The following is a 27,254-nucleotide window of genomic DNA, read 5'->3' as shown; positions in this document are numbered from 1 at the left end:
ACCAAAATTGAGGGGCATCTATCATCTTTCTGGGTAATCTGTTGCAACATTTCACCACCCTCGTTGTAAAAAAATTTCTTCCTTATATTTAGTCTTAATCTACCCTCTTTATTTTAAAATCCCTATCATTACAGGCCCTACTAAAATGTTTGTTCCCATCTTTCTTACAATCCCTGTTTAGTATTGAAAAGGTGCAATAAGGTCTCCCTGGAGCCTCCTTTTCTCTATGCTGAACAACCCCAGATCTCAGATCTCTCAGCCTTAAATATCAATTAGTAAGCCTATTAACTGCAATGCTGATATTGATTTGACAATAGCAAAGGCTGAAAAGTCCCTTTGAAAGTCATGGCCACAGGCAATCACCAACCATAAACTTGGTTGCCATAGTAGGTGTACGATTTAAAGGTTGTTACCACAAACGTCTGTAGTGACTCATACAAACCTATATCATTAGGCAAAGGCTCCTGGTTGCAATTGCAGCAGGTGAAATTTCATTGCAGCTTATTTTCAAGTTAAGAATTACCTTTGTGGAATTAAACATGAAAATATAAATTAAAACCACAACTACTGGTCTTTTAAAATATTAGGCTGATGAATACAAAGCATTTTGAGATAACAGTGGGCTTTCAGCTTTTCAATTTTTAAACCTTTTTCTAAATAAATCAGTTACATCACAGAGGCTGTCAAAGCATTGGATATTTGAGCTCTCAGCTACCTGATAACTGAATTTTTAATCTCCGCTCATAGAGACACATCTGAAATGCATCAACAGAAGCATCTATTTAAAATAAGTTATCACCAGAAATAATAATTGATAATTTAAGGTGTTAGTATTACTTTCTGTAGTCTTTAGAATTAATTCATATCTTCTGCACTGCATTGTTTGCACTGTGTCGAAGTTTTGATGAGGACCCAACTTACAGAGGAATCCCATTTTAAAGATTTTTAAACAATGACATTAACTAAAAACATTTTAAAATTAAACCAGTAATTTGAAAGTACCTCTTTCTCACAGGAGCTAAATTAAATAGACTGCTTTTGTTGTTGATTGAAGTGGAAACATAATCAAGACTAAAATACATATCATACATAAAGAAATTTAGGGCTTCTCTTTCCCTTCTGTTCTAATACACTAACATGAGGTAGCTAAGAAAGCACAAGGTCAACAGATTGAAAACTATTAAGTTGTTGTGTTGTTTTGTTCTTTTTTTTTTTGCGGGGGGAGGATATGTGGGTGGGTGGGAAGAATGTTTCAAGTTGTTTTTTGGGGAAGGGGTTTATAAAGCAAATAATTGACCTAAGCGACTTAATAGGGATACACAGCAGTCTACATAGTTTAAGAAAGGATTAGAGATTATCACAAGGAAGCAGAACACCTACTGCTACAATAGATATGGCTGCAAGAAAAGAAGAAAACAAGATACCTAAATCTTCATGTTGCAAGGTCTAAATCAGTCACTAAGTGACAGAGACCGGGAAGGCTGAAGGAACATAATAAACATCACACACACGTCCGTGATCCGTTCTCGAGGTTCTCTGGACAATTCCAGAGAAATAAAACTAGAACAGCAAATCAGTTACTATGATAAACTAAAATGGTAATTGTTGTGCTCAAGGACATGTCATTTTTGGGGGCATCTTCTCTCTAATATTTTAAGTCTGAAAAAGGTTTTTTAAAAATAATTTATTTAAATTAAAACTAATTAATTAAAAAAATTATTTAGCCTAGTCTTACATTTACAGAAAACTATTAATTTTTATTTACAAAATGATATTAAGAAACAATCTTGATCTATTATGGAGTTATGTTAAAATTTTAGTTGTTAATACCATTTGTATTTTGGCCAAAATCTGAGTCTTATCCATTATTTCTTTTATCTTCCATGGAGGTTTCCTTATTCTAAAATCCATGAGAAATGAGTCAGCAAATGTGAAAAAAAGAATTCTTTAGCTATATACCACTACTTCCAAAAACAAAATACAGCCCTATAACCAACCATAAAACCATCACAAATGCCTCTTGAGTTTGGTTTTTGGTTTGGTTTGTTTCCAAGATTTTTCTCTTTTTCATTGTAAACTGCAAAACATATAACTGAACAAAAATCAAATACTTTGAAGATAAACTGGAAATACTATTTTTTAATTCCTTTCTACTTGGGCATGCAAATATAGTCAGAGTTAACTTCTGCAAGTTCTTACAAGTTAGAAAATTTAGCTGATCTTGCTAGCAAAATGAAACATTAGCAATAAATGTACTTCTAAGAAGTCTTAAAATGATAGTATTTGTATATGTCAGGATCTGTACTGAGACTGAACAACACTGAAATATTTTCACTTTATATATTTAAACTGAATCCTGATTTTTTTCAAGTCAAATCAAGCTTCCAGAGATTTTAATAAAAGCATGATTAGTTATTTTAGTCAAAAGAAAGCAAGTTTTTATTTGACAAGATTTTCAATGCACTTGTCTGCCCCACTGACAGTAACACCTCAGGCTTGGTACACATTTTCTAAGTCATTGCTATTCAAATTAGGTCCATTTGCTGGGCTATTTCAATTCAATTAATGGCTCTCAGCTGGTGTAAAACTAATATCTCAAGGTTGGCATATGACTTCCTTTTCCTTTAATTGCCTTTTCAGTGTGTCCTAATGGGGTAGGTAAGGGAGACATGAACAATGACTAGAATTCCTGTAAGACTGCAAAGACAGGAGCTTCTGAAAAGATATAATTTACGCAAGAGGACAATTGGACTGAGAGATACCTGAATTACGAGAAATGACCACTCAGTACTGTGGCTGTTGAAAAAGATGAGACACAAGTCACAGACAATTATATTTTCATGAAAAAAACAACGCACTTATATCATAATTAAATATCTCAACTTATCATATTAACCCGTATGGAAAATCTGTGATTTTTTTCTATGAAGTAACCACTTAACTTCCTAATCTGTACCATAAGGGTAACTCACAAACCTATAATAAATTTAGATTGATAATTTCATTTCAATTACACTGCACACACTCTGAGGAATCAGACTTACACTTCTGGCATGGAATGAGTCTTCACATTTCAAAATACAACTGATATTGGAAATTTTGTGTCCAACATCGTATCTGGTGGAAATGACGCAGCTATTACTTCAGTCACACTGACCTGCATACCAATAAATTATGCTTTTTGCTGAGAAGAATAATGGGAAGAGAAAATTTCTCAGACCCTACCTTTTCTTCTGGTTAAGGAGCAATATGCAAACCTGCACTAAAAATTGGATCATTTTCAAAAAACATGAAAATTTTCCAGCACTTAAAAAAATTCTAATGGTGGTGGTCCATTCTCCATTCTACACTCCTCTAAAGGATGAAAGGCAAAGACTCATTTAACACACTTCTTTACCTTTCAAACCAAGACTTGAAACTACATCAGAAAGCAATATTAGTCAACTTCTACAATTACAAAAGGCAAAATAAAACTCAAAGTCTTTTCCACTGTACAGAAGTTTTTCCTGAACCTGGCATAATTCATCCACTGTGAGGCAAGCCAGTTAAAGTTCTAACACTCTGTAATCACTATTTCTTAGCCATCCAAACTGGTTGGGAAAGTTATTTTCATTTCTTGCTATGCTTTAAAAGCATGAGAATCAGGTAGTACTTCCCCACTTATTCTGGAAATTCAAGAGGTGCCTGGAATCAAACTAGTTATGAATGATACATAAACCAAGATAACTTTTTGAAATGGGATTTTTCAAATCAAAACCAGAAAAAAAAAAAAGCATCACCTTGGAGACCACAGTTCTCTTAAGTCACCTTGACCAAGATCAGAGACTTGAATATTAATCTTGCACAACTCTATGCCTGTGATGAGTATCACATTCTCCCACTTTTGCACACATACGCACAAGAGAATAAAAAATATTTAGATTAATTCTTGCAGAGGATAATGATTTATTCTCATGGAGGATAGAGAAAAAAAACAAACCAAAACCAAGCCAAATATTTCATAGAGGAAGGCAAGTCATAGGGTGCCTGGCTCCAGAAAGTCAGTGACACCTTCAGTTCCTCAGAACATGGTACACTTTGCATACTGCCTTTATGATCGAAATTATTCACTTTTCAAAGGAAAAAAGCAAGCCCTGTGAAAGTGTTATAGGATGTGATGCTGTATTCCTAATGCATTTTTGTAAGAAATATGATATTATGATGCTATAAATACATTTGCTGAGAGTCAGAGCTTACTTGCACTATTTTGGAAGGAATTGTTTGAGAAAAGAAGGATTAATTAAATCTTTCCTAGTTTTCCATCTTACTTTGACAGAGCTACTGCTTGCCTTCATATTTCTAGTGTTGGTGATCCTGCCTCCAAAACATCTCAAAGGATGAAGATATTTGCTAGAAGCAATTCACAATAAAACTGCTTATTCTTCTTTCCCAATCAGGAGAAATATCATTATGAGTTTCATCTTTTAATGGGGACATTGTATTAGTAGCCTCATTAGTAAAACTGTTTAGTAAAGCAATAAAATAATGCCAGGCTCCACTCTTCACAGGTTCTGATTAGAAAACCCATTACATCTCGAGCAATTTATAGCTCATCCGTCTCAAAACACAAAGGAAATAAATTATAAGAGAAGGATGAGCTTAGAATGATGCCTACAAGCCCGATCTTCAAGAGAGGAAACAAAATAATATTTGTAATAATAACAGAGGGCACTGAATATTAATTGGTGATCTCAGTATGCTTGACATAGAATACTCCATGCTAATAAGGATACTTCTGTGCTTTTTATTAATACCCTCATTGACTGATGTTCTTATTTGCTTACGTCATCTAACAGCACACACAATCATTTAAGTATGTAGCTGATGACCTTCTGTGAGGTAGGGATGTGCTGTTAGCCCTGTTTTGCAGACAAGAAACTGAGGTGCAGAGACCATCTTGTCTGAAATTCTGGAGAGAGCTATGGACCTATAGAAATAAATACTGGTCAAGTTCTGCTTTTCCTAACCGTTGTACTCCATCATCGTACAAAACACAGATTGCATAAAGGTAATAAAACTAAATTCTAAGCATTCATGTATTGCCTAGAAATAGTTCCTTCTGGTCTCAAAAACAATATGAAACATGAAGGTACTGGAGGGCAAGCATTCTTTGTAGACATCTTTTATCTTTAAAGGCTTATCTCAGTCTAAAAAAGGTTAATTTATTTACTGTTGAAGTCTTACCAAATTTACCCTTCATTCTTGTGTTAAAGAAGTGGAAAACCAAAACATATAAAAAGTGAAGCAGATAGTTATTCCATCTTTCTACAATAATGATTTGGGGTTTTTATAACACATTTCCATTAACTATTTTGACAATAATATCACAAACAGTTTAGAATGGCATATATTTTTGTAAAAAAATAAAAGAAGTAAAACATTAAATCACAAAAGATTACTCCAAGACACAGAAAGAAGACTGAATAATGATAGAGCCTAATAAACGTGTAAGTAGGCACATATAGCAAATTCTCAAGACACTGTGATCCTAAGACATTACAGTGATTTGTAGAATAAAATTTTAAATACGTTTCCTAAACATACACTAGATACTTGAAGATTCAAAAGTGACTGAATAAAAAAAAATTAGAAAAAAAAAGGAAAAAATCTTTTAGCAAGGAAAAGATGAACTGCATAGGTACTTGTGAAATTTCTGAAAAACCATATGCATATGTACAGAGAAATGTGGATTCTAATTCTATAAAGATTCCCTTCCCAGTAAAATTTAGTTAAAATAGTTTCTTATTTATACAGGAAAGCACAGTAGGATCACAAGCAAGCAGACTAGATATTCAAGGTCTAATATAATTAAGATATTTAAGAAACTAATGAACTTCTGATGGAAAGAAAAAAAAAGAGTTTTGTTCATTCTCAGGATAACGATTTCTCAGTTATGTTTCTGACTTGGAACTTTCAGCCTTCAGAGATTTCTCAGTTTTACTTTATTTGAATCATAGGGATCTATCCAAATTGTCTGTGAGAGAGTGCATTTTCCAGATCACAGCTGAAGACATTAATTAAGCCTTCTGCCTAAACCCCCAGGCAGGCTGACAAAAGAGCAGGGCCCTTGGCTTCATTTTAAGGAAGGGAAGCAAAAGAAAATGAATAACTTGATTAGCAGAAGTGAGAAATTGTTTATACCTACAAAAGTGTGAGCCAATTACAACAGACTTTTACAATGAAACTTGAAGTGTTGAGGACATAGCATTAGGAAATAGTGTTAATACTATTTGTGGTTTTTGAGGTTATACTTCTGCATATTCCATCAGCTTTGCAGAAAGAAATCCAGTTTGCATGCTGCAAGACCAAGCCATAACACATATCAAAGAACAGTATTTGGAGAGGATTAGGACAGGCATTACAGAAGTGGTCTTTTGATGAAAACTGAAATGCTAAACATTATGATATGGATCAGAGGAGATTTTGTTTTAAAGAGCTAGAATCTCATTTGAAAAGGACTACAAGATGAAATTCTGAGGGACCTTATTCCCAGCAATTGGAAAGTAAGTCCTTCACCTGCAATTTGTCTTCAAGAACAAATGTTAAACTGATCTATTAAAAAAAAACCCAAATGAGTAATTAAAATGTTGGGCTTTTTTAAATTTTAAAATTATTATTAAATTACTATTCAAAAACTATCAAAATAAAAAATGTGCAGAACATCAAAATAATAATAAAAATGTCTATTGGCTTTTCTACAATTAAACAAAACACTCCTAGGCTTAATATTTTTAATTCTTTGATCTAGGAGTAATTTGTTTTAAGGGATAAGTGATTCAACAACAAAATTTTGTACATGAAGTGGAATTTGACCCAAACTTGCAATTAAATGTGTTTCATCAATTCACACTGAAATTCACATAGAAAACCTAGATGTTGTGAAGAAAGTGTCTCTATGTACCTCATAAAAGACTTCATTACTGTGTTAGGAGAACTGAAGGCCTTTGGACTCTTTTGCCTGGGCAAGGGGGTCATTTCAGCCTAAAGCTGAGGCATGTGTTAGATTCTAGTATCCACAGTTAAGGTTTAAATTATGTTTATTTACTTTACTTGCTTGTGTTCCAAGCCTGAACTTGGTTTATTCAAGGGAAGGGAATTAAGCAGGAAGGTTATATTATGCTGGTTGCATCTGTGACTCCTTTTCAATTATGCAGCACACCTTGTAATCTCAGCTTAAGCATCGTGCACACCAGGTGTCTGTAGTCTGTGTGTGCTTAGGTGGTTCCTATGTAGAAACTGAGATACCTGGGGTATAAAGGGGTAACTGGTACCCACCTGTTTCTCACTGCACTAAAATTCAGGAACATGTGTGAAATACATGTTCCTGAACTGGGCACTGGGTAGAGAGACTAAATAATATGGGTGTACATAGACACCATCTTCTGAATGTCAAACTTAAGGTCAAAACCAGATTTATGCCTGTCACTCTTACAAAAATACACACATGCAACAGATTTCTTAGTAGAATACCTCATAAATACTGATTTATACTGCTGGAATCACATATAAAGCATTTGTGTCATGTTCATCAGATGCTTCTTCCAATATTTTGATTGTCAATTACCTCTAATTGCTGAAACCCACAGATATAAACTCAGAACAATAAATACCTGCAAACCTTAGAAAGGTACAGCATAGCCATAAATACACAAATCCTAACACCAATTCTATTTTTAGTTAAAAACAGTGTTTTTAATGCTCTTCTGATTCCAAAGGGAAATTGATAAATACTTTAAAATCCAAAGAGCAAAATATGGAGTTAAGAAAAATGCGGTCTTCAGTCAGGAGAATATAAACTTGACTTCTTGCAAACACTACTGACAATATTGCAGCTAAGAATTTCTGGGGTTTGTGTGTGACAACTTTAGAAACATCTCAAGATATTGTTTTTCACCTAATAGGACAAAAAAATTGAGGAAACAAAAAATCAAAGAATCACCAAGTGGTTTATGTCAGAAGGGACCTTAAAGGTCATCTGGTTTCCAACTCCCATGGGCAGGAGCACCTTCCACTAGACCAGGTTGCTTCAAAGCCCCATCCAACCTAGCCCTGAACACTTCCAGGGCTGGGGCACCCACAGCTTCTTTGGGCAACCTGTTCCAGTGCCTTACCACCCTCACAGTAAAGAATTTCTTTCTAATATATGATCTAAATCTACCCTCTTTCTGTTTAAAACCATTACCCTCTATGTCCTAACCTAAAGGAACAGTAAGAGCCACAGCTAATTATAAGGATTATTCCCTTCCCTTGCCAAAGTATACCTGTCTTTTCCATAAACTTGACTGTATTTTCCCCAGTATTCAATCACCACCATTTATAAATGGTAAAGAGACACCATTCTTGCATTGGCTGCTTCAAGTAATCCCAACACCTTATCTGAGCATTATAAGAGTCCCACCAATTATTATGCCAATGTATAATTCTCCTCAGTTTCAGAGTAACAAAATTTTATTGTTCTTATTCATGCTGAACAACCAATGAAGCTACTCCAAAATTTGTGTACTATTCAATATGATCCACACTGTTTCAAAAAACAACTGCCTCCTAGTAGAGAATATTTTATAAGAGAAGCAGCATTTGTATTTTATAAGAACATTCAGTAGTATCTCTGATCTAAATAGTCATAATAATATTTTTACTACAATATTTTTAAAACTACTTTGTTGCTTGTGGAATGTAAAGTAGTTTCTGCTGCAAAAAGCCAATCCACTATCTGCATTTTCTGTGGCAGCATTTTGGCTCAGCTTGTCAGGAGAGTTAATTGACATTCCAAAATGCCTGTACTTTATCAAAACAACAACATAAGTATGGAACACTTTCCTTCTGGGATTTTGTACTATACCCAGAAAGAGAGACCGCAGATTTATAGGAAGATTCTAAGCTGGTGGATGCCAATGGAGAAGCTCAGAGGCAAAAGTAAACTTCGTCCAAACCTTGTAGTTTATATACTGATCTAGCAAGAGAAAAAAAGAAATTCTAGCCATTCTATATTTTTACTGTAAACATCAATATTCCTTTCTATTAAAAATGATTGTAACTTCCTTCATGCAAATCATAACTGGAGTGCCAAGTTTAGTATCAATGGCAGTTTCACTTTTACTAGTCAGAATTATGTATAACTTTCTATTTTTAAAAATAATTTCAACTTCAGGCCAAAAGACAATTCAGTGTAAGCCTTCAGCCAACTACTGCAATTACCACTTACACTTGCAGAGTTCAGTAAGAGTATGTACTGTAGTAGCTGTTGTAGAATTATGCATGACAGATTGCCACTCCAAATTAACAAACTTTGTGAACTATAGTTACTTCCTTTGCAGAACAACTGATTTAAATTCAGCAAGATACAAATGAGCTTCTGGCTGAAGCCCAAGAGCCAACTTTACTGTAAATCCCCAGCTGTTATTGTACGATCATAATGCTGAACCCATAATTACCAATTCCAGTACAGGATGTTAACTTGTTCAGCTGCTTCCATTTTAAGATTTCTACTTGTTAGTTTTCCTTGTCCTAATCTCACCCATGGATTTCACTACATGTGGTTTGAAGTTTTTGCTAGTGTTTACTTCCTGCTGAATTTCTAACAAGAAAAAAAAAAAATCTTTCCCTCACTTTTTGTTTATGAGACACAAATAAAACACCACACAGCAATGCACTAGTTTTCTGTTTTAGGGCTTTCCTTCTCTAATGTGAAGTCTTCATATAGTTTGGAGATTTAGCTTTGAAAACCTACATGCTTAGTTACTACTTCAAAAAATTTTCTTTAAATTTAATTCTAAGACTTAAAAAAAAAAAAAAAAATCCCATTTTAGTGAATTAGTAGAGTCTAATCAAAACTGAGTTTTAAAAATTAACTTCATATAACTTGTTAAAGATGAAAAGTAATTTTTTTAATTTGAAATTTTAGCATATCATAATAGCTTCAGATTAAATGAAGTCACTCATCATACACTTGGTAATGGAAAGAATAGAAATTGTTTGGCTTTGTGCGATTATTTCCTGAGGATGTTCTTCAAGCCAACAAGGCTTTCAACTAACGTTAGCATTACTTATCACTCTTGGATGGAGGCCAGTGTCAAAACACATTCCTTGTTGTGGTATAATCAATGCTTCCATTTCATTTCCTCAAATAACAAATTTCCAGCTACTTTGGAGTAAACCTGTTAGCAAAGATTCAAGAATATAATCCATAAGATGATGAAATGTGGTACTAATTTTGCATCTAAAAAGGAGAATGATTGTTCTACCTGTCTATTTTTAAAGATGAATTGAATTAACCATGTATTGAAGACCTATAAGCAAAAAAAGTATAACTGATGTATTTCTTGCACTGCCTAAAATGGGAAAGAGAAAAAGAATACTTTTTATTCTAAAATGTTTTAGTAATTTGCACTATTTCATTAAAATGCTTTTAGAACTTTTCTTGCATCTCTTTACCTTCTCTACCTTATTTTAACTTGATGCTTCCCCATTACAGGTAATGCTGTGGCCATATTGCTTCCTAAAACTGATGGAAGTTCAGCAGATTTCCTGAAAAATTGATCTGTCAGTACAAAAACCCATAAAGTTTTAGTCACTGACGGAGGGATTTTAGAACTATATAAAAGAGATGGAACCAGATGGACAAGAAACTCCTTCACAGAGTAAAAAAGCCCCAAAAATTGCTCTGTAAAGGCATTTTCAAAGAAGAAAACTTCATTGCTGGAGACAAGTTGTTTCTGAAACTAGAGGTTATAGCATGATGTATTTCTTGTGACAACAAATGCTGTAAAGTACAAAATCAAAAAGCGTGCTTGCTATCTGGAATAAAACACTCCAGCTCTTGAGACTGACCAAGCAGGTCATGTATATGTCTTCATACAAAAAATGTTGCTTATTATGAAGCAGTAAAATTCAAATTAGTTCTTTCTGAAACCAAGAAAATACAATGCTCATTTCAAATGGGAGAGGGACAGTATTTTAAATGAAATCATTATATTTGCTTGTAGTGGCTATCAGAAGCTGTGAAGGAACAAGAAATTTTTCCCTTTAAGAGAGCAATGGTGTCCTACTAAGACACTGTCATGATGATTATGCTATAACTTATTCTATGAATTTCACTCCAGATAGCTGAGATTCGTTCTTTTTTTTTTTCCTTGTAAACTTTGAAATATTCATTAATTTTCTCTATTAGGATGTTGGACACAATATTGTGCGCAGTGTCCAAAAATGTAGAGTATTTATTAATGGTTAGAAGGCAATTTTCTTTCCTTGCTCAGGACTTTTATTCTTCCTGAGAGAGTAGAGAAATATTGAGAATACTAATAGGAAAAACAAAAAAAACCCTCCACCCATCAACCCTTGTTCTAACACAATACAGGTCTGACAAATTACATAAATAGGTAGAAGAACATTTTTTTCCAAACTTTCTCATGAAACTCTGGGAGTAAGCTTCTATAACTTTGTCACAGATGTCATCAAAACAAAAATTGTTTAAGAAGTTCACAACTCTGATCTGTAACAAGAAGTCTTTAGGTTTGGGGAATTCTGGGAATTTTATTGATATTTATTTTTGTAGATTATGAATGACTTGACTACTTTATATAATTTCATTACAAATATTTTTAAAGTGAGAAAAATCAAGACAAAAAGTATTCTGAAAGCAAAACTGACCTAGTGAAAGAAGATTGTAATTCTGTTTTATTTGAATATAAAAAATAATTTTTATATGTATAACGGGCAAAATTAATTTTGTAAGCTAACTTGCATTTCTGGAATTTACACATTCAAACTTTAGGACATCAACTTCTATTTCAGAATAAATACCTTGAGAATCTTTCTTATATTCATTTTCAGAGTGCTATCTTTGAAGTTGTGATTGATAGTTACCCTCAATACTTTTGAGATTCACAAAACAGGAAACAGGAAAAGAAAAAAGAATGTTATTACTAATGAGTTGGGAATAATTAAACTTTCAAACAGTTAGAACTGCAATGCTTTCATTATTTTTCTTGTTCTCTTTTGCTTCTAAAAATTACTTGTTTGTACATTCCTCCTCCTAATTATGTCTCATATGTCATCTTGCTGAGAATGCACTGCAATTGTCCAGGTCATTGATGACGAAATTAAACAACACTGTCCTCAGTACTGATCCCATGACTACACCAGGAGAAACTGGCCTCCACTGCTCACAACTCTTGAAACCCAGCAGTTTAACCAGTTTTCAGGCCACCTCACTCTTTTGTACTGTACATCATCAATCAACATGTGACAGGAGACTAAAGACAAAATTAAAAATATTAGTTGTCTTCATCCACCAAGCATGATACTTTGTTGTAGAAGACAGTCAACTTGGGCAGGCCTGATTTCCCCTTCAGAAATCCATTCTGACAACTTCCAACATCATTAGACTTATAATTATGTTATATGAATATTCTTATCTTTTAATACACTGAGTCTTTGGATATAAAGTATCTCCTTCTGACTTAAGACACACAGTTTAAAATGTTTTTTGTGAAAATATGTCTTTTCCCTACCAAAGGGCTAAGAGCAAGGATATTGCACTGCCAAACTTGTAAGATATGCATTTAAAATTATCTCAGCCGCCTTCAAGTCAGGGCTAAAAAACTATCAGTATTTTGGGGAGATAAAATTATGTTAATGTATTTTGTGCTTAATGGCTTCTACGGATATTTTTCTGCCACAATGACTCCCATTTCTGCCTCTTAGTATTACCTGTGCATCCATAGTCCTAAGGTTTATACAGAGGAACAAAAACTAAGGTGTTCCTTAAGATTACAAAATAGCAAGGAAAGGATAAATGTTCTCCAAGAAGAAACAGAAGCAAATTCATACACAAAGAGATAGAGATTACTCCCCTTCTCAAGTCACTTACAAGTCATTTGCTTTTACTTTATTGTGTTGGATCAGACTTTCTATGGAAATATTAATATTTTTTTTAAACATACAGAATTTCTTTAATTGCTTAGCTTGCGTAAACTGCAACTAAATTATTCCAAAGTTTTTTGGGAAAGAAAAAGTCATTCCTCAGCCTAAGATGCCCATGCAGTTAAAACACCAATCTAAATATACTTTACATAAGAATCAGATACAAGACATTATGAACATCAAACAGATGTCACATGGTTTCACTGAAATTTTCCCCAGCAGGACACAGATGTGTTACATGAAGGAAGTACTTGGAAAACTGGAAATGCAATTGATGCCAAAAACAATAACCAACCCCCAGAAAAACAGTTACAACTTCAATAACTTTCCCACATGCATCTGAAGGAGTGCTGCCAAACAAATTCAGTTCCTCAGGCCTGTATAAAATTGGGTGGATACAGGCCTCTCGTGACTTTATTCATGAACAATAAGCAACCAAAGAAAAAGGCTTGGGTAATATTAACTCAAATTTTTCAGTGTAAAAAGCTGAGATCCTCCTTGACTGAGCAACAAGTTGTACCAATAATAAGAGTAGAGGATGACATGAAAAAGCGACACTCAAAGTTGTTCAACTGGATGATCCCCAGACAGATTCCACTGAAGTATAGCAAATCAAGGACAAAATCATGAATCGTGGAAGTTCCTATCAGCTGTCAGCAAAGAGGGAGCAAAGCCAACTCAATTTCAGAGTGGTAGTCCCTCCAGAGACCACCAACAAATATAGAAGTGACTTGTCCTTTGGCAAAGCTTGTGATTAAGAAAACCTTATATCTCGTTCATACCAATAAAAGTGACACTATTGGAATGACATTGTGTTGAGAGCCAAAATGACTTAAGGAGTCCTTTATGACTGTCCTAGTTCTCGAAACCAGGACAATGCCATAATAGTGACTTTATCCTTAGTGACAGGTGAGTGATCCCAAGGGGAAGGCTTGAAGAGAAGGTATCATAAAAATGAACTGGGAAGCATTTCAAGTTTTATCTGAGTGGATTGTGACATGCAGCTACAGAAACAAGTATTGCATTTCCTCCTGTGTAATAACAGTGGCAGACTCTTTAGGTACCTTTGTGATTTTTTTGATATTACAAAAAAGTGTGCAATGACATCTCCTAAATGGAGTTTCTCTGATACCTATACACCTCAGTAGTGGTAGAACTTGGTAGATTCTTGAACTAGTTTGACTGCACAGCAATGGGGTACCTCAGAGAGCAGAAAAGAGACTAGATATAGCAAATCTGGTCTTGAAATTTTGGGAGAACATGTCTGAGTGGAATGTGGGGGAATATGCTCCTCCTACCCAACCCCAAAATCAACAAAACCCCCATCTTGGCAGGCCCTTCTAAGAGAGAATGAGCATCTTGCAAGGAGGGAAGACTTTGGAATCTACAGCCCAGTCAGTCTCAGATCAGTTCCTTGTAAGATTATGTGGGAGAGGCCCTGAAAATCATAATGTAGACATGAAAAGAAGGCAATTGGGACAAAATGAGCATGGGGTTAGTAAAGGCAAGGAGCATCTGATTTATGGTCTTGCAAAAAAAAAAAAAAAAGAACACTGTCTCAATGCCCAAGAAGAGTGTATGTTCTTCCTCAACTTCATAAAGGTTTTTCATGTGATCTCCTATGCTGCATCTTTATAACTCGATCAGGGACAGAAGCTCAACAAAGACATTGTCTCAGAAAAAGAATTTGAGGTTCTTGCAAAGGCACCTGAGGCCCAAACATAAACCTTAGTATATATGCAATGATCTAGCTGAAATTAGCAAAGGTTAATTTATTTTGATGATTATATACACTCAGAGAAACAGTGATGAAAGAAATATATTGTAGATTTGCTTATGTCAAGATTGATCCAGGTTTGGAAATAAAACAATGTAAAATAAAGCTCTCTAAATGCTTACAAGGATATTCAGTCTCTCAAGTAAAAATCTGGAGGAAAAAATATGTGAAAAGTCCTGCTTTGAACTCCACCTACAATTTCTTAATTTATATAGAAATTATAATTTATATTTAAATTAAATATAAAATAAATAAATAAATTATATTTAAATTAAATATAAATTATTATAAATTATATTTAAATTATTATAATTTATATGGACAAGCTATACAGAGAGTTTTCAGTTTCCCATGTTCAGTTAGAAAATCACATATATTCACTCTTTCTTTTTTTTTTGACATTTTCCCAAAGACTTTTAACTCAATTATTAAATTTTGTGTTCTTTAAGGATATCTCTGGAAAACACATGCTAATTTCAGAGAATACATTTTAAACCTCATTAATTGTGAAAAAAAAACCCCAAAGGAATTCCCCTCTAAGGGACAATGGGTTACTTCTTTTTTTGTAATAGAAAGAATTTAACAAAGAGAAAACTGTATTTTCTTCAGCCCTTAAGAACTGTATGTGCAAATGAAAAGATTAATAAACCCAGGAATACATTCTCAAGAAAACACCACAAACTACTTTTATTGTTATATGACAAGCTAATAAGACTGTACCTTGATTATTTCCATTCAAAAGTGCAGTAGTATGTATGCAGTAGCATGATAATAAAAAAATTTAATTCAGAAGAACTGAAATAACGAAATAATTGAGGATTTTGCATTACGTATTATTTGATTTCATACACCTCATTAATGGTACACTATAAAGAATGAAGTTTGCATTATATCAATGCAAATGATATAAACATGGGAACTATAACATGGTCTGGGTGAAATTTAATGGTTTCAGGCTAGCAATTTCATCAAAAGTATACAGCTAGGCCATTCACAGTCAAAATGTAATTCTCTGTAACATTCTTTTCATAAAGTATACATGCCCTGGTTTGGAGAATATAAAGATGTCAATTCAGGATCAAATGAGGGCTTATCTGCTCAGGTTCTGATGCATCATTTTAATTTCTGGCATGCAGTGAAGCCATTTGATGAAAATGCAGAAGTTTCTTCCCTGCATAAACACAGAATTGGGGGAAGAACCTGTAGTTCTGTGGACACCACTAACTGGATAGGATAAAAAGGGAAATGTTAGAGGAGCAGGGCTAGGGAAACAGCACACTCTGAGTAGCCTTCTCATTTACACAACTTCTACAGAAAAGAGAATATTCGTTTTAGTCAAGACCTGGATTTTTCACTACTACTTTTGGAAGGAAAATTTCATACTATCAGAAGAAAATATCCCTAGAAGTTTTAACAATGCACATACATTTGTTTTCCAACTGACTTAAATCTCAGTATTTTAGCATTTATTTTGAATATTCAGGGTTTCAATGAAGCAATCACAAGATAAAAGGCAGTATTTCAATCTATATACAAAGTTCAATACCGTTCTCCTGATAAAGACAGTTTATGGTCTGCGTTTAACACTGCATGAATGATCTTATCTGGGCATCCAGGTAAGCAGCAGGAAAGTGGTCATCAGTAAGCATATGTGAGCTTTACACTAGCAAATCTAGCTAGTCTCACACTTAAATTGTAGCAGCAGAGAGCTCAGCTCAGCCTACCTACTGAACAGACTGCTGGGCACTCTTATCAGCAATAATTCACAATCAGAACTAGAGGTGAACGCTGCCCTCCCAATTAACATTTTTTATCACCTTCAGATCCAGCTTACTAAAAGATAGCACCAGCAAACATGCAAGAATTTCAGTCATGCCTCTTACCCACAGCACACCACACCCACTGCTGTACCTCACTGCTAATAACACTGGCCTTCCCGCCTCACTCTGCCCTGTGCTGCAATGGGAGAACAGGGAAGGCCTGACCTCCTCAGCTGAGACCCCTCCATGGAAGTCCCTCAGAGGCCATTCCACAAACCATGTTCCCCAGTGCAGAGGAAATATACCTCTCCTGCAAAGCTACTACTGAATATGTTAAAGTCATCCCAAGAGTTAATCAAACGTCACTATAATGGATGTGTTCTTTTATAGGGGAATGAGTAAATCGGCTTGAAGAACTAGCTCTCCTTCCAGAAAATAAGCAATGAGTTGTTTTCACTGAATATTTTAATTCCAATATACATCAAAATTAAGTCATTATTACTTCCGTGGAAAAGGCAGACAAAAAGCATTCCCATCTGTGTTACCCAAAGTAAACACTAGTAGCTGGTGAGCAGGAAGGACAGCTGATCAGAATCTGCTGTCAGTATTGACTAGGTGTCTACTAACTGTGATTAGAACTCAGAAAATCTAGCTTACTTTTAGATTTCAACAGCACTGTGGTCACTTTTCTAAGTGCCAAAACAGCTAATGTCACATGCAGATGCCATACAGCTGTAGAAATATCCTGCAGAGACATTACAAAACCCTACTGCTAAGCTGAATACAGCTCCAGAGGTTTCTTTCATCATTCCCTTGTGGCATCCACATTTGCATACAGAAGTTACTGAACTTTAGCACAACACCTACTGAGCAAGTTGGCAAAAGACTGGAAAGTGGACCTAGTTCACAAGTACTGCAAGATGAGAATAAAGCCTGTGTAAATACCACTTTTTTATCTAGGTGACAAGTGCCTTGAAGTTAGTATGTCTAAGTAGACCTGGAACATCAAAAATATTCTACTTGAATTATTTTGCCCAGTTGATCAACTCTATTTTCTGCTGGCTTGAAAATACTTACTGGCAAGTGTCAGGTTTTCATGAGCCTCACAGGACTAGTGGGACCTTATGTTAGGCATCTGGTAGACTTTGCATCCCTTTCTTTTGCAATAATTATACACTACATATGTATAAAATGCATCTGTGTGCATTTTTTTCTGAGATCTGTTAGAAGCTAAATGAAATTAGGACCCTACTCAAGTCTCATTATTATCACTTGGAACAAAACTTTCCATCTTCACTTTAACAGAACCAGTGTTCTGCAATATGAAGCACTGGGCAAGAAAATATTCCGAATCATAACTTTCATGAACAGTAATAGGACATGGAGCAATAATAGACACTGTCGACTCACAAAAAAGAAACGGGAAAAATACACACATCATGACTAATGTTCTGCAGCCTTGAAGGAAAAGTATGCTCCCTCCAAGGTACTTAAATATTATAGAAGTTTTCATTACCTCGGACAATACTGCTATCTATTAAACATTGAAATATCTTAGCTTTACAGAAAAAGAGGATGAAAAGACTACCTCAAGGATCTATTAACACAAGAGTGAACTAATTAAGAGAAATGGGAAAACTGTCATGATCTCATTTATGAATGTACTCAAGACTTATGTACATAGAAGACAGATTTCAACAGACAAAATTTTCCACAAAACCATTTAGGGTCAACATACTTGTGATTCCTGTCAACTGTTGCAGTATGCAGATTAAAATCCTTTGCAGATGATTGACTGAAAACCAATGTAACATTCTATTCTGATCATAGATAATCACTTGCATGGTGAAAAGAAGATTTTTCTAGTATTTCAATTTTTTTTTTTAATTCATTGACAATGTTAATATAAACAGCATAACTGAATCAAAATGAAAGGGTTAAAATGAGCTACACTGAATTCCTTAGTACAAAATTTCTTGTTTTTCTTTTTTCCTCTGTAATAACCTGATGACATATGATAATTACATTTAAATAACATTAGAAAGGTTTTGCTTTGAAAAATTAAATCCTGGAGACACAGTATAGCAGGATTTCCTCTACCTAATGAGCAAAACAAACCCAAACAAAAATTAAAATTAAAAAAAAATGAAAAAGAAAAGGAAATCATGATAGCTAGTGACAGAAAGAACAAGAGCATTCCTTATTTCACTGTATTTTGCACTTATCACCACTCTTGTTTTCTGGACTTCACATCAAATTAGAGTCAAATGCTCCATTCCCAGTGCTGAGGTCATTTGAAGTATAAAATATACATGCTTTGAATCTCCTTTCTTTAGGATAAAACATTTCTTTTAAGAGTCAAGAAAGGTTTCAGAAAAAAAAAAACATTGACATGAAGGAAGCTTTCATTGTTAAGGCATTCTCAAAGCAAATCTCTGCTGATTGCTGATCTAGGAGGTGTAAGAACTAAACTTTGTTGTTTGAGAATGAGGAGATAAATTTATATTAGCTGCAAATTAAGAAATAAAGATGAAAAACACCTACCTTTCGGGAATGGATTTCTTTCACATATAGTGGAAGTAGAAATTCAGATATTCCTTCAAGTCGTATTCCTTTTTTAGTGACTCTCAAATTTCCCATTCCATCCTACAATCAATAATATATATATATATTCACTTCAGGAAATAACCTTATCCAGAACAAGCTAAAAAGAAGACAGTAGTTGGCTTAACCCCTAAAAATAATGAGTGTTGTCCCCAGCTCTGCTCATAATCTTGGGCAGGAGGTAGATGGGAACTTTATAGCCAGAGCTTCACCTAGGACAGAGATATTTAACAGTGCAACCTGATGGTGACCTGCACAGGCTATTTCTTGGCTGCACCTAATGCCAGGGTACAACTGTAGATCATCACTATTCCCTGTGTAGAGGTAAAACTAGATCCTGAATTTTACAATTGTTCAGTAAAAAAAATAGTTAGCTTTCTCACTGTATATGTAACATTTGATAAAGCAATTTATTCATTGTTATATCTTGAATCCATGTTTTTTATTTTCCCAGTAATTAAAATACATAGGAAAATATCATGTAGGTAGAAAGAAAATGTTTTTTAGTTGTTGCTTGTCACTACTAAGAGCATGTTGCTGGCAAAAAACTTCAAAAATGTTATTTTTGATTGTGTTTATTTATCAGAATAGAAAAAGGAAAGACACCATTGTAAAAGTCTGGATAAAACAAACCACATAATACCACGTTCAATAAAATATAAGCACACAAAAGTGGCATAATAAGGCTTCAGCTGCATTCTTACAGGAAAAAAACAATGAAACACGCTCGATACTCAAGAGACAAAATTATTTTGCACAGCAATAGAAAGATTTTTTCTTCTCAGAATCTTGTTACTATATTCCTGACAGAAAAATAATTCTTCATTGTGCAGCCAGTGGAATTCAAGTTGATCCATTTAAGTGCAAAATAAGCAAATTTAATCTAATTGCTAATTACATATTTCAAAGCCATTGTTGACTTTAGTGTACTGGAACAATGAGAGCTTGCACTTTTGCTCTGCTGGCTGAACTGTGAAGCAAGTAACCTCTGCCTACTGGGTAAACAGCTGGGTAACAGCCCTTGACTGCTATAGCTGAATTGTCAAATAATGCTTCTTAAGAAAGTGATGATATATGTTATTTATCTTAAATCAAGTATTGTTGATACAAATATTTTCACATAGAAAACTTCAGGTATTTGTAGGCTTTCTAACAAAAAGTGCGATATGAAACAGTGATGCCGGTTTTTGAAAAGGAAATAAGATAAAGAAATTAGTTTTTTATGGAATGTGCAGTCTGCATTAACAAAAATTAATTCTCAATTTGACCAATCCTATAGTAATAGAAAATAAAATTTTAGTAAGAAAGGATAACCTGAGAAAATACAACCATGCTGAAGTTTTTGGCAATGAATAAATACTCAACAAGAATTAGGTACTGATTTATTGATTTGGATGTAAACATGTTTTCTAACTGAAAGGGAAAATTCAATATTTTGTTTTATCTGCTTCTGTGGAATGTTTGTAACCAATACACACAAGATATATTCACAATAAAAATACAGAAGGAGGGAAAAGGAGGAAGTGAAAAAAACACAAAGTATACAAAAATGTCAAGTCAAACTTTCAGAAAACTAGAAATGCTAAAATTAAAGTTGCCTAGGAAAATTTCATCTGCTCTGTCTTTCAAGTATGTTTAGGATAGAATTCTATATTTATATGTGATATTTACCCTCCTGAGTCTCAGCTAATTCCACACAAGGTTGGCACTAACCTCAATCAGCAGCTACTCACTATTTTGCTTTCACCACGTTATTCTCTTTGCTCCTCGTTTATTGTACTGTGTTAAAACTCTGTTTTGAAGACAGTATTATCAGTTTTCTTCTTTATTTCTGTTCTCATAAGTGTTTATTACTGAAGTTATACAGTTCTTCACAACTATTAATTAATTTTCAAAATGCTTTCAGTTAACTTTATATGGTGGTACTGTTCCTATGTTACTGACAGAGACCTAAAGCAAAAAAATCAATTTGTTACCTATTTCTTGATACTTATCATCTTTTCTGTTTATTTTCAGCATTGGGAAGTTAATTTGTGTAGCAAGATTAAACTGTCAGAGTCCCAGAAACAAAGTAAAGATAGACCCTACTGTGTCCATAAGGGCTTTCACTTTTCTGAGTGACATTTCTAAGTACTCATTCTTTAGTCCTTCAGCAGTGAGAAATCCTTTTAGCAGAGTCCAACAGGTTGAATGCAGACAGACTCTGCACAGACAGAAGCATTCTAGCTTCAGTAAAATTATATGATTCAACACAAGAAGACAGATATTACCTTCTGGACCCTATCACAACAGGTGTTATAAAACTGGAATAGGGTGACTATACCCTCAGTTGCTTCATAAATGCAATAATCTTACAGACGATAATTTCCTGAAGTCTGTAACGACTGACACGAAATAAGGCTGAAAAGTAAAATAAAGAACACAGCCAGACCTGCTTAATGAAGATCACCCCATTCAAAGAATTACTTGCCAGTATGTTTTTTTCATCAATAACTCCCCATCAAGTTTAAACAGGGGTTGGAATAAGACGAGTTCCTTGTTTCATTGAGTTAGAACTATGCTGTTACAGAGAAAAATACAACAGTTTTCAGAACTAAGACAACTTGATTAAAAAATTGTTAGTATCAAAAAGATTAATCAGAGGAAGATCCTTCTGCTTATTTCACAAATAAACCCTATAAAGTTTAGGCTTTCCAGCCAACTAATACTCAGATTATCCTTTTGGTGTGATTTGATTTTATTCAAGTGCAAAAATAGACTTGAAAGAACTATGCCAAGTACTTAAAATCAGTAAATGTCAAGTTCAGGTACTGGGACTGACTGGGATGGAGGTTTTCTTTCCTCATAGCAGCTGGTATGGTATTGTGGAGTTTTGGCTAAAATAATGTTCTTAACACACCAATGCTTTGGCTATTGCTGAGCTGCACTTCCACAGTGTCAAGCCTACCTAATTTCCCCCCCCTCCGCCCCCAATAAGTAGAGTAGGGATGGCCATGAAGTTGAGAGGTAACACAGCTAAGCCAAATGACCCCAAGTGGCCAAAGGCATATTCCATACCTGTAACATTATGCTTAGCAAGAAAAAGTGGTGGTAGAGGAAGAAGGGGACTGGAGGCATGGAGGGAGGGAGAGAACAAAGATTGTCTTTCAAAGTGGCCACTGGAGACAGACTGGGCATCAGTCTGTGCTAGGTTGTGAGTGATTGTCTTTGCATCACTTTATCATTCTTCAATAATAATCCTCTTTATTATTATTAAATATTTATTATTATTCTGTTTATTATACCATGTACAACTTTCCATTTTTCTCATTTAAGAACATGAAACAAACTAACAGTGATCCTGCCTCACTTACAGGATCTTTTCCCTACCTAAGACACTAAGAAAAACAACCCCTTAACTTTTACAGCCATAAATAAGTCTTACAGAGATTGTAGAAAAAAAACCAAACAAACCATCACTATCAATATTTTATGTTATTCTTAGAGTATATCAGCTATTAAACCCAGAAATTCAGATAAGCAGCAATTAAAATAGGAAAACCAAGCATTTATTTTATGCAGTTGTTTGTCTTACAACTGCAGTAACCTAAGGAAGAGTTTTACTGACTTTGAACACTATGTTAAAGTCAGTGAAGTCCTAAACTATACTTACTATAAATCTGTGATAATAAGAGTATAACTTTGAATCAAAGCATAAAAACTCCTCAGAAAAATATTCTGGGAGGCAAACAATACTGACATTCAGAGCTTTTTCAAGCTGTGACCTGTTTGTAAACGGGCAGAGATTAATGTTTTTCGATAGTCTTGTAAATGGTATATAAGAAAACCAGAAATTAATTCACACTGTCTTTAAATAGGCAGGATGATCTTTTAAAAGATTAAGTTATTTCTTCACAATGTGCTGAGAATTCTACAAGTGTGTATTACTTATACAGCCTGTATTATTTCTGCCCAATAAACTATTACAGCAGGATGTTTTATGATAACTACAAATATAAAATATATGCTAGAACTATGAATGCTTCTCAACAAGTCAGGAAGTTGGCTAAAATTGTGATCTGCTGTGGCCTATCTACAATCTAAACTACTACAACAAGTCCTGGACTACACATATTGCTATCTAATGAGATATGTGGTGGTGTGTGCAAGAACAAGCTTAGCTGTCTACACAGTAGAGCCAATCCTCTGTAACATCATAGATGACAACTGGAGGCCTAGGACAGGATTCACTATACTGGTTTAGAAGATCTTTAAGCTACAGAAAGGACAGTTTTGAAGCCAAGTTGTGGACCATTTTAGTTAGAAATAATATTTTGGAAGAAAGTAACTACATCTTACAAACTCACTCCACCTAGATGAAATAACACCTCCTTGCATGAGATCAAATCCAGACCTTTAATATTTAAAAATTCTGCAAATCTGTGGGTAACATTGCTATATGAAAGACATGAAAGTGGAGAAAACTCCTGCAATTCGTGCTTCAGACCACAGAATTCAAAATTCCTTGGTCTCGAGAAAACAAGTTGGAAGGCATGATGCTTCAGGTCAGGAATGAAAACTCTCATTACATGGGGTGAGAACAGAGTTCTGATAGATCCTCCAATAATTCGTCATCTATCTCATGAAGTGAGCAGTGAGAAGGCAATAAAGGACTCTGCTAACTAAAATGCAGGCTTTTTTCTTGGGATCATGAATTTACATGCAGAAGCACAGTGAAAAACAAACTGAAGTGCTGGTTACTCAGAATTGACTAAAACATGAATAAATAATATTCTATATTTTGAGTTTGCATGGTGTTTTTTCTGTTTTCCTAAATAATAACATACACAAAATGTGTTTCAATACTTTACAGCAGGTACAGGCAAGTAGTTGGTGGGTCAGGAAATTCATTGTTATCAATAATATTCAAGGTTTTCAAAAGTTCTGATGTTAGACGTGAAATCCTGCATGTTTTCTGAGTATATATTTAAGCCCAAAAGCTCACAGTCTGAAGAAGGAATCATTGCACAAAACAGGGATGGGGAAAATAATGATAACAGAAAAGCAGGGTTTAAACAAAGTGCCTAAATCTGATGTCCTATAAATTAATAGGCATTCAATGTCTGTTGCCTTGTAGGAATCATAGCACAAGCTAAACATGAAATGGGATGTGGATGATGTGGCTGCACTGGTATGAAAAAGCACAGATGAAACATCTAAGCATACACACATGCCATGCTAAGGAAAAAAAAGAGGGTATGATATCACAAGAAAGCTGATTGAGCCAATGTAGCATTAGTGAATTATACTGAAGATGGAAAAGAACACTGAATTTGATATGATGGCATAAAAAGCAGGTAATGTAATGGGACAGTGATGGGGATGATTAGGAAGATGAAATATGTTAGCAGCTATGTTGTTGATAAAATGGAAGATGTACACAAAAGGTTGGAAGGAAGATGACAAAGGAAATTATTTGTGTTGTATTCACACATGCAAAAACCTGGATTTAATAAACTGAGCTGGAACGTAATTCCAGCTGGAGAAAAATGGTGCTTGAAGGTGATTATGGATGTACAATTGAAGGAAAAATCTATAGGCAGCAAAAGTCCTGCATAAACAAAATGGGTAGTATAAGCAAAAAGTGGTATAAGAAACAAAACCAGACTTTATTTTCCTGGATTACTAGGAAAGATAACTGAACTTCAATAGCCAAAAATAAAGGTAAAATGATAGCAAGCTACTCATTGGAATGGCAAAAGTCTGGATTGATGGAAACACCTGCTTTCATCTATCTCCTGAAAATAATAGCAGACACTTTGTAGATGTCAGGGAAAAGCTGGGGAAGAAATTACTGTAGTACGGTGCAGCAATGTTTAAAGGGACACAGACTAGGGAAAAAACATGAGAAACAGTTAAAAAGAATGAAAAGTCAGACTACCATCCAAACTAACTGGAATTTGAATAACCTGAATATATGTTACCTTAGAACAGTTTTTGAAATTGTGGAGCATAACCTAGTTCCTCAGTTATAAAATACCTATATTAATATAAAATATATATCTATCAAGACAATAAGACGGAATCCCTATTTCATGTTTAAAATTTTGATTTTGTTCCCTGATAAGTGGATTTATGCTATTTTTCATTCAAACATATATGTGTCTTTTAATGTCACCATTGTGAGGCTGGTCACGATCATCTTTGTAAGGTTGTGGCAGTCAGGAGAGGTGCCTAAAAATTGGAGAAATCAAATGTCACCCAAGTCTTCAGAAAGAGCAAGAAGAAGGACCTAAAGAACTACTGGCCAGTCAACCTCATCCCAATCCCTGGAAAGGTGATGGAGTGTCTCAGTCTGGAGACCATCTCTATTGATGTGGGTGACAAGAAGGCAATCACTAAGGGTAAATCATTGCCTGATGTCTTCTACAAAGAAACAACTACCTGGAGGGATGCTGGGAGAGTGTGCATATTGTCTACCTCAACTTCAGCAAGGCTTTTGACACTGGCCGTCTCACAAGATCCTCACAGGCAAACTGAGGAGCTGTGGACTGATTGAGTGGACACTGAGGTTGATTGAGAACTGGCTGAATGGCAGATGCTAGAGAGTCACAATCAGTGGCCTCAGGGTCTAGCTGGAGGCCTGACACTAATAGTGTCCCCCAAGGTTCAATATTGGGAATTGTTTAACTTATTCATTAATGACTTGGATGAAGGGGCAGATGCCTCCTCAGCAAGTTTGCTGATGACACAAAGCTGGGAGGAGCAGTCCATACCCCAGAGTGCTGTGCAGCCCTTCAGAAGGGCCTCGACAGGCTGGAGAGATGGGCAGAAAGGAAATTCAGTGAAGGCAAGTGCAGGGTCCTGCACCCGGGGAGGAGTAACCCTGTGCACCAGCACAGGCTGGGGATTGACCTGCTGGGAAGCAGCTCTGTGGAGAGGGACCTGGGGGTCCTGGTGGACAACAAGCTGTCCATGAGCCAGCAGTATTGGGTGTGGATGAGTTTATTTTGTCCACATAAATTTCATAGTTTATTTAATCCACTTCCCTGTGTTTGAGTCCTGGTTGTAATTTCAGCACAAAATCCTGAAGATAATATAGTCATGCTGAAAATTTAATCATACTTTTTTTTGATTTTTCAAATAAATGGTTGCCTGACTTCAGAAAGAATTAAGAACTGATATAAGAGTACAAGAAGCAAATATACTCTATACAGAAACAGTCAACGTTGTTGATAAACCTGTAAAAACTATTTACCTATAAGAAAAAGAAAATAAAAATTGTACAGCCCCACTGGTTTGTTGTGTACACATATGACTTAATTAAAATGTTAGGGAAGAGGTTCTGATATTTTTCTAGGAATTTCTACAAACAATTTTTAGGGCCTACCCTTATTGCGTATTACAGTGAACTACACTGAACTGATGCAGTATTGTCTTGATTTTGAGAAATACAAAGATTATTTGGGTGGAGATGCCTTGAAATTCATTCAGTCACATGCACGAAATAGGTTGTGTTAATGCAATCATGTGTTTTGTGCTTTTCATGTTTGTACTTCACCCTTTAAATGAGCTTGACACAAACAAAATTTCGGCTCTTGTGACTAATCTCTTATTGGGGCAGCAGAAAAAAAAAGTGCTAAACAAGCATTAGAAACCATTCTGGCAGCATTTATATCTATTCAAAAATGATAAAGCATGTCTTGAATTGAGAGGTGGGCTTAGTGGAGAGGTTCTGTAAAGACTGCTGTTCTCACACTATTGCAAAGCCAGCTCTACCTTAGCTACTACTGACATAATGATTTGGTTTTCTCTTGTTCTTTTCCTTAAAGGCAGGTTCTATATCTTCTTTCGACAATTTACTATATTGCCTCTACTATCTTTACAGTTAAAAGTATTTTCTCATACATAGCCTGAAACTCCAGAGCTGTAATGCAATTACTTTACTTTTGTTTGTCCTTCAGATACATTATTGCTTAGACTAAATAATCACAGTTCATTTTCTTTGTATGTCATCTTGCATCTTAATGCTTCATGTGGCTCCTAGTCGGCCATTATCACCCAGATCTCTCTAAGAAGAATAAAAAAACCCAGAACAAGCACAACTTCTGAACATTTGCCATGGCTAAGCAGAGAAAAATTATCTCACTTGTTTATTTCAGCATGTCTGG

At 34.9% G+C, this 27,254-nt stretch overlaps 1 protein-coding gene across 22 annotated transcripts in view; it reads right to left on the bottom strand.

Moving 5' to 3' along the window:
• SGCZ (sarcoglycan zeta) overlaps positions 1–27,254 on the bottom strand; it is a 346,473-nt gene that overhangs the window by 98,752 nt on the left and 220,467 nt on the right. For 19 of the 22 annotated variants that reach the window (XR_011150719.1, XM_069014020.1, XM_069014009.1 and 16 more), the window contains one exon: positions 19,045–19,146. The exons of 2 other annotated variants lie outside the window; for them this stretch is intronic. Coding sequence is in view for 19 of the 20 variants with exons in the window: in XM_069014020.1 (XP_068870121.1) it covers positions 19,045–19,146 (102 nt within the window). In the remaining variant the exon portion in view is untranslated. Of the gene's footprint in view, positions 1–19,044; positions 19,147–20,817; positions 20,860–27,254 lie in introns of those variants that run through there. One more of the 22 variants, XM_069014028.1, reaches the window with a different exon arrangement.

The sequence above is a fragment of the Aphelocoma coerulescens genome, chromosome 4 (assembly GCF_041296385.1).
Source record: "Aphelocoma coerulescens isolate FSJ_1873_10779 chromosome 4, UR_Acoe_1.0, whole genome shotgun sequence".
Classification (NCBI taxonomy): domain Eukaryota; kingdom Metazoa; phylum Chordata; class Aves; order Passeriformes; family Corvidae; genus Aphelocoma; species Aphelocoma coerulescens.
This window is presented reverse-complemented; position numbering and strand designations above follow the sequence as displayed.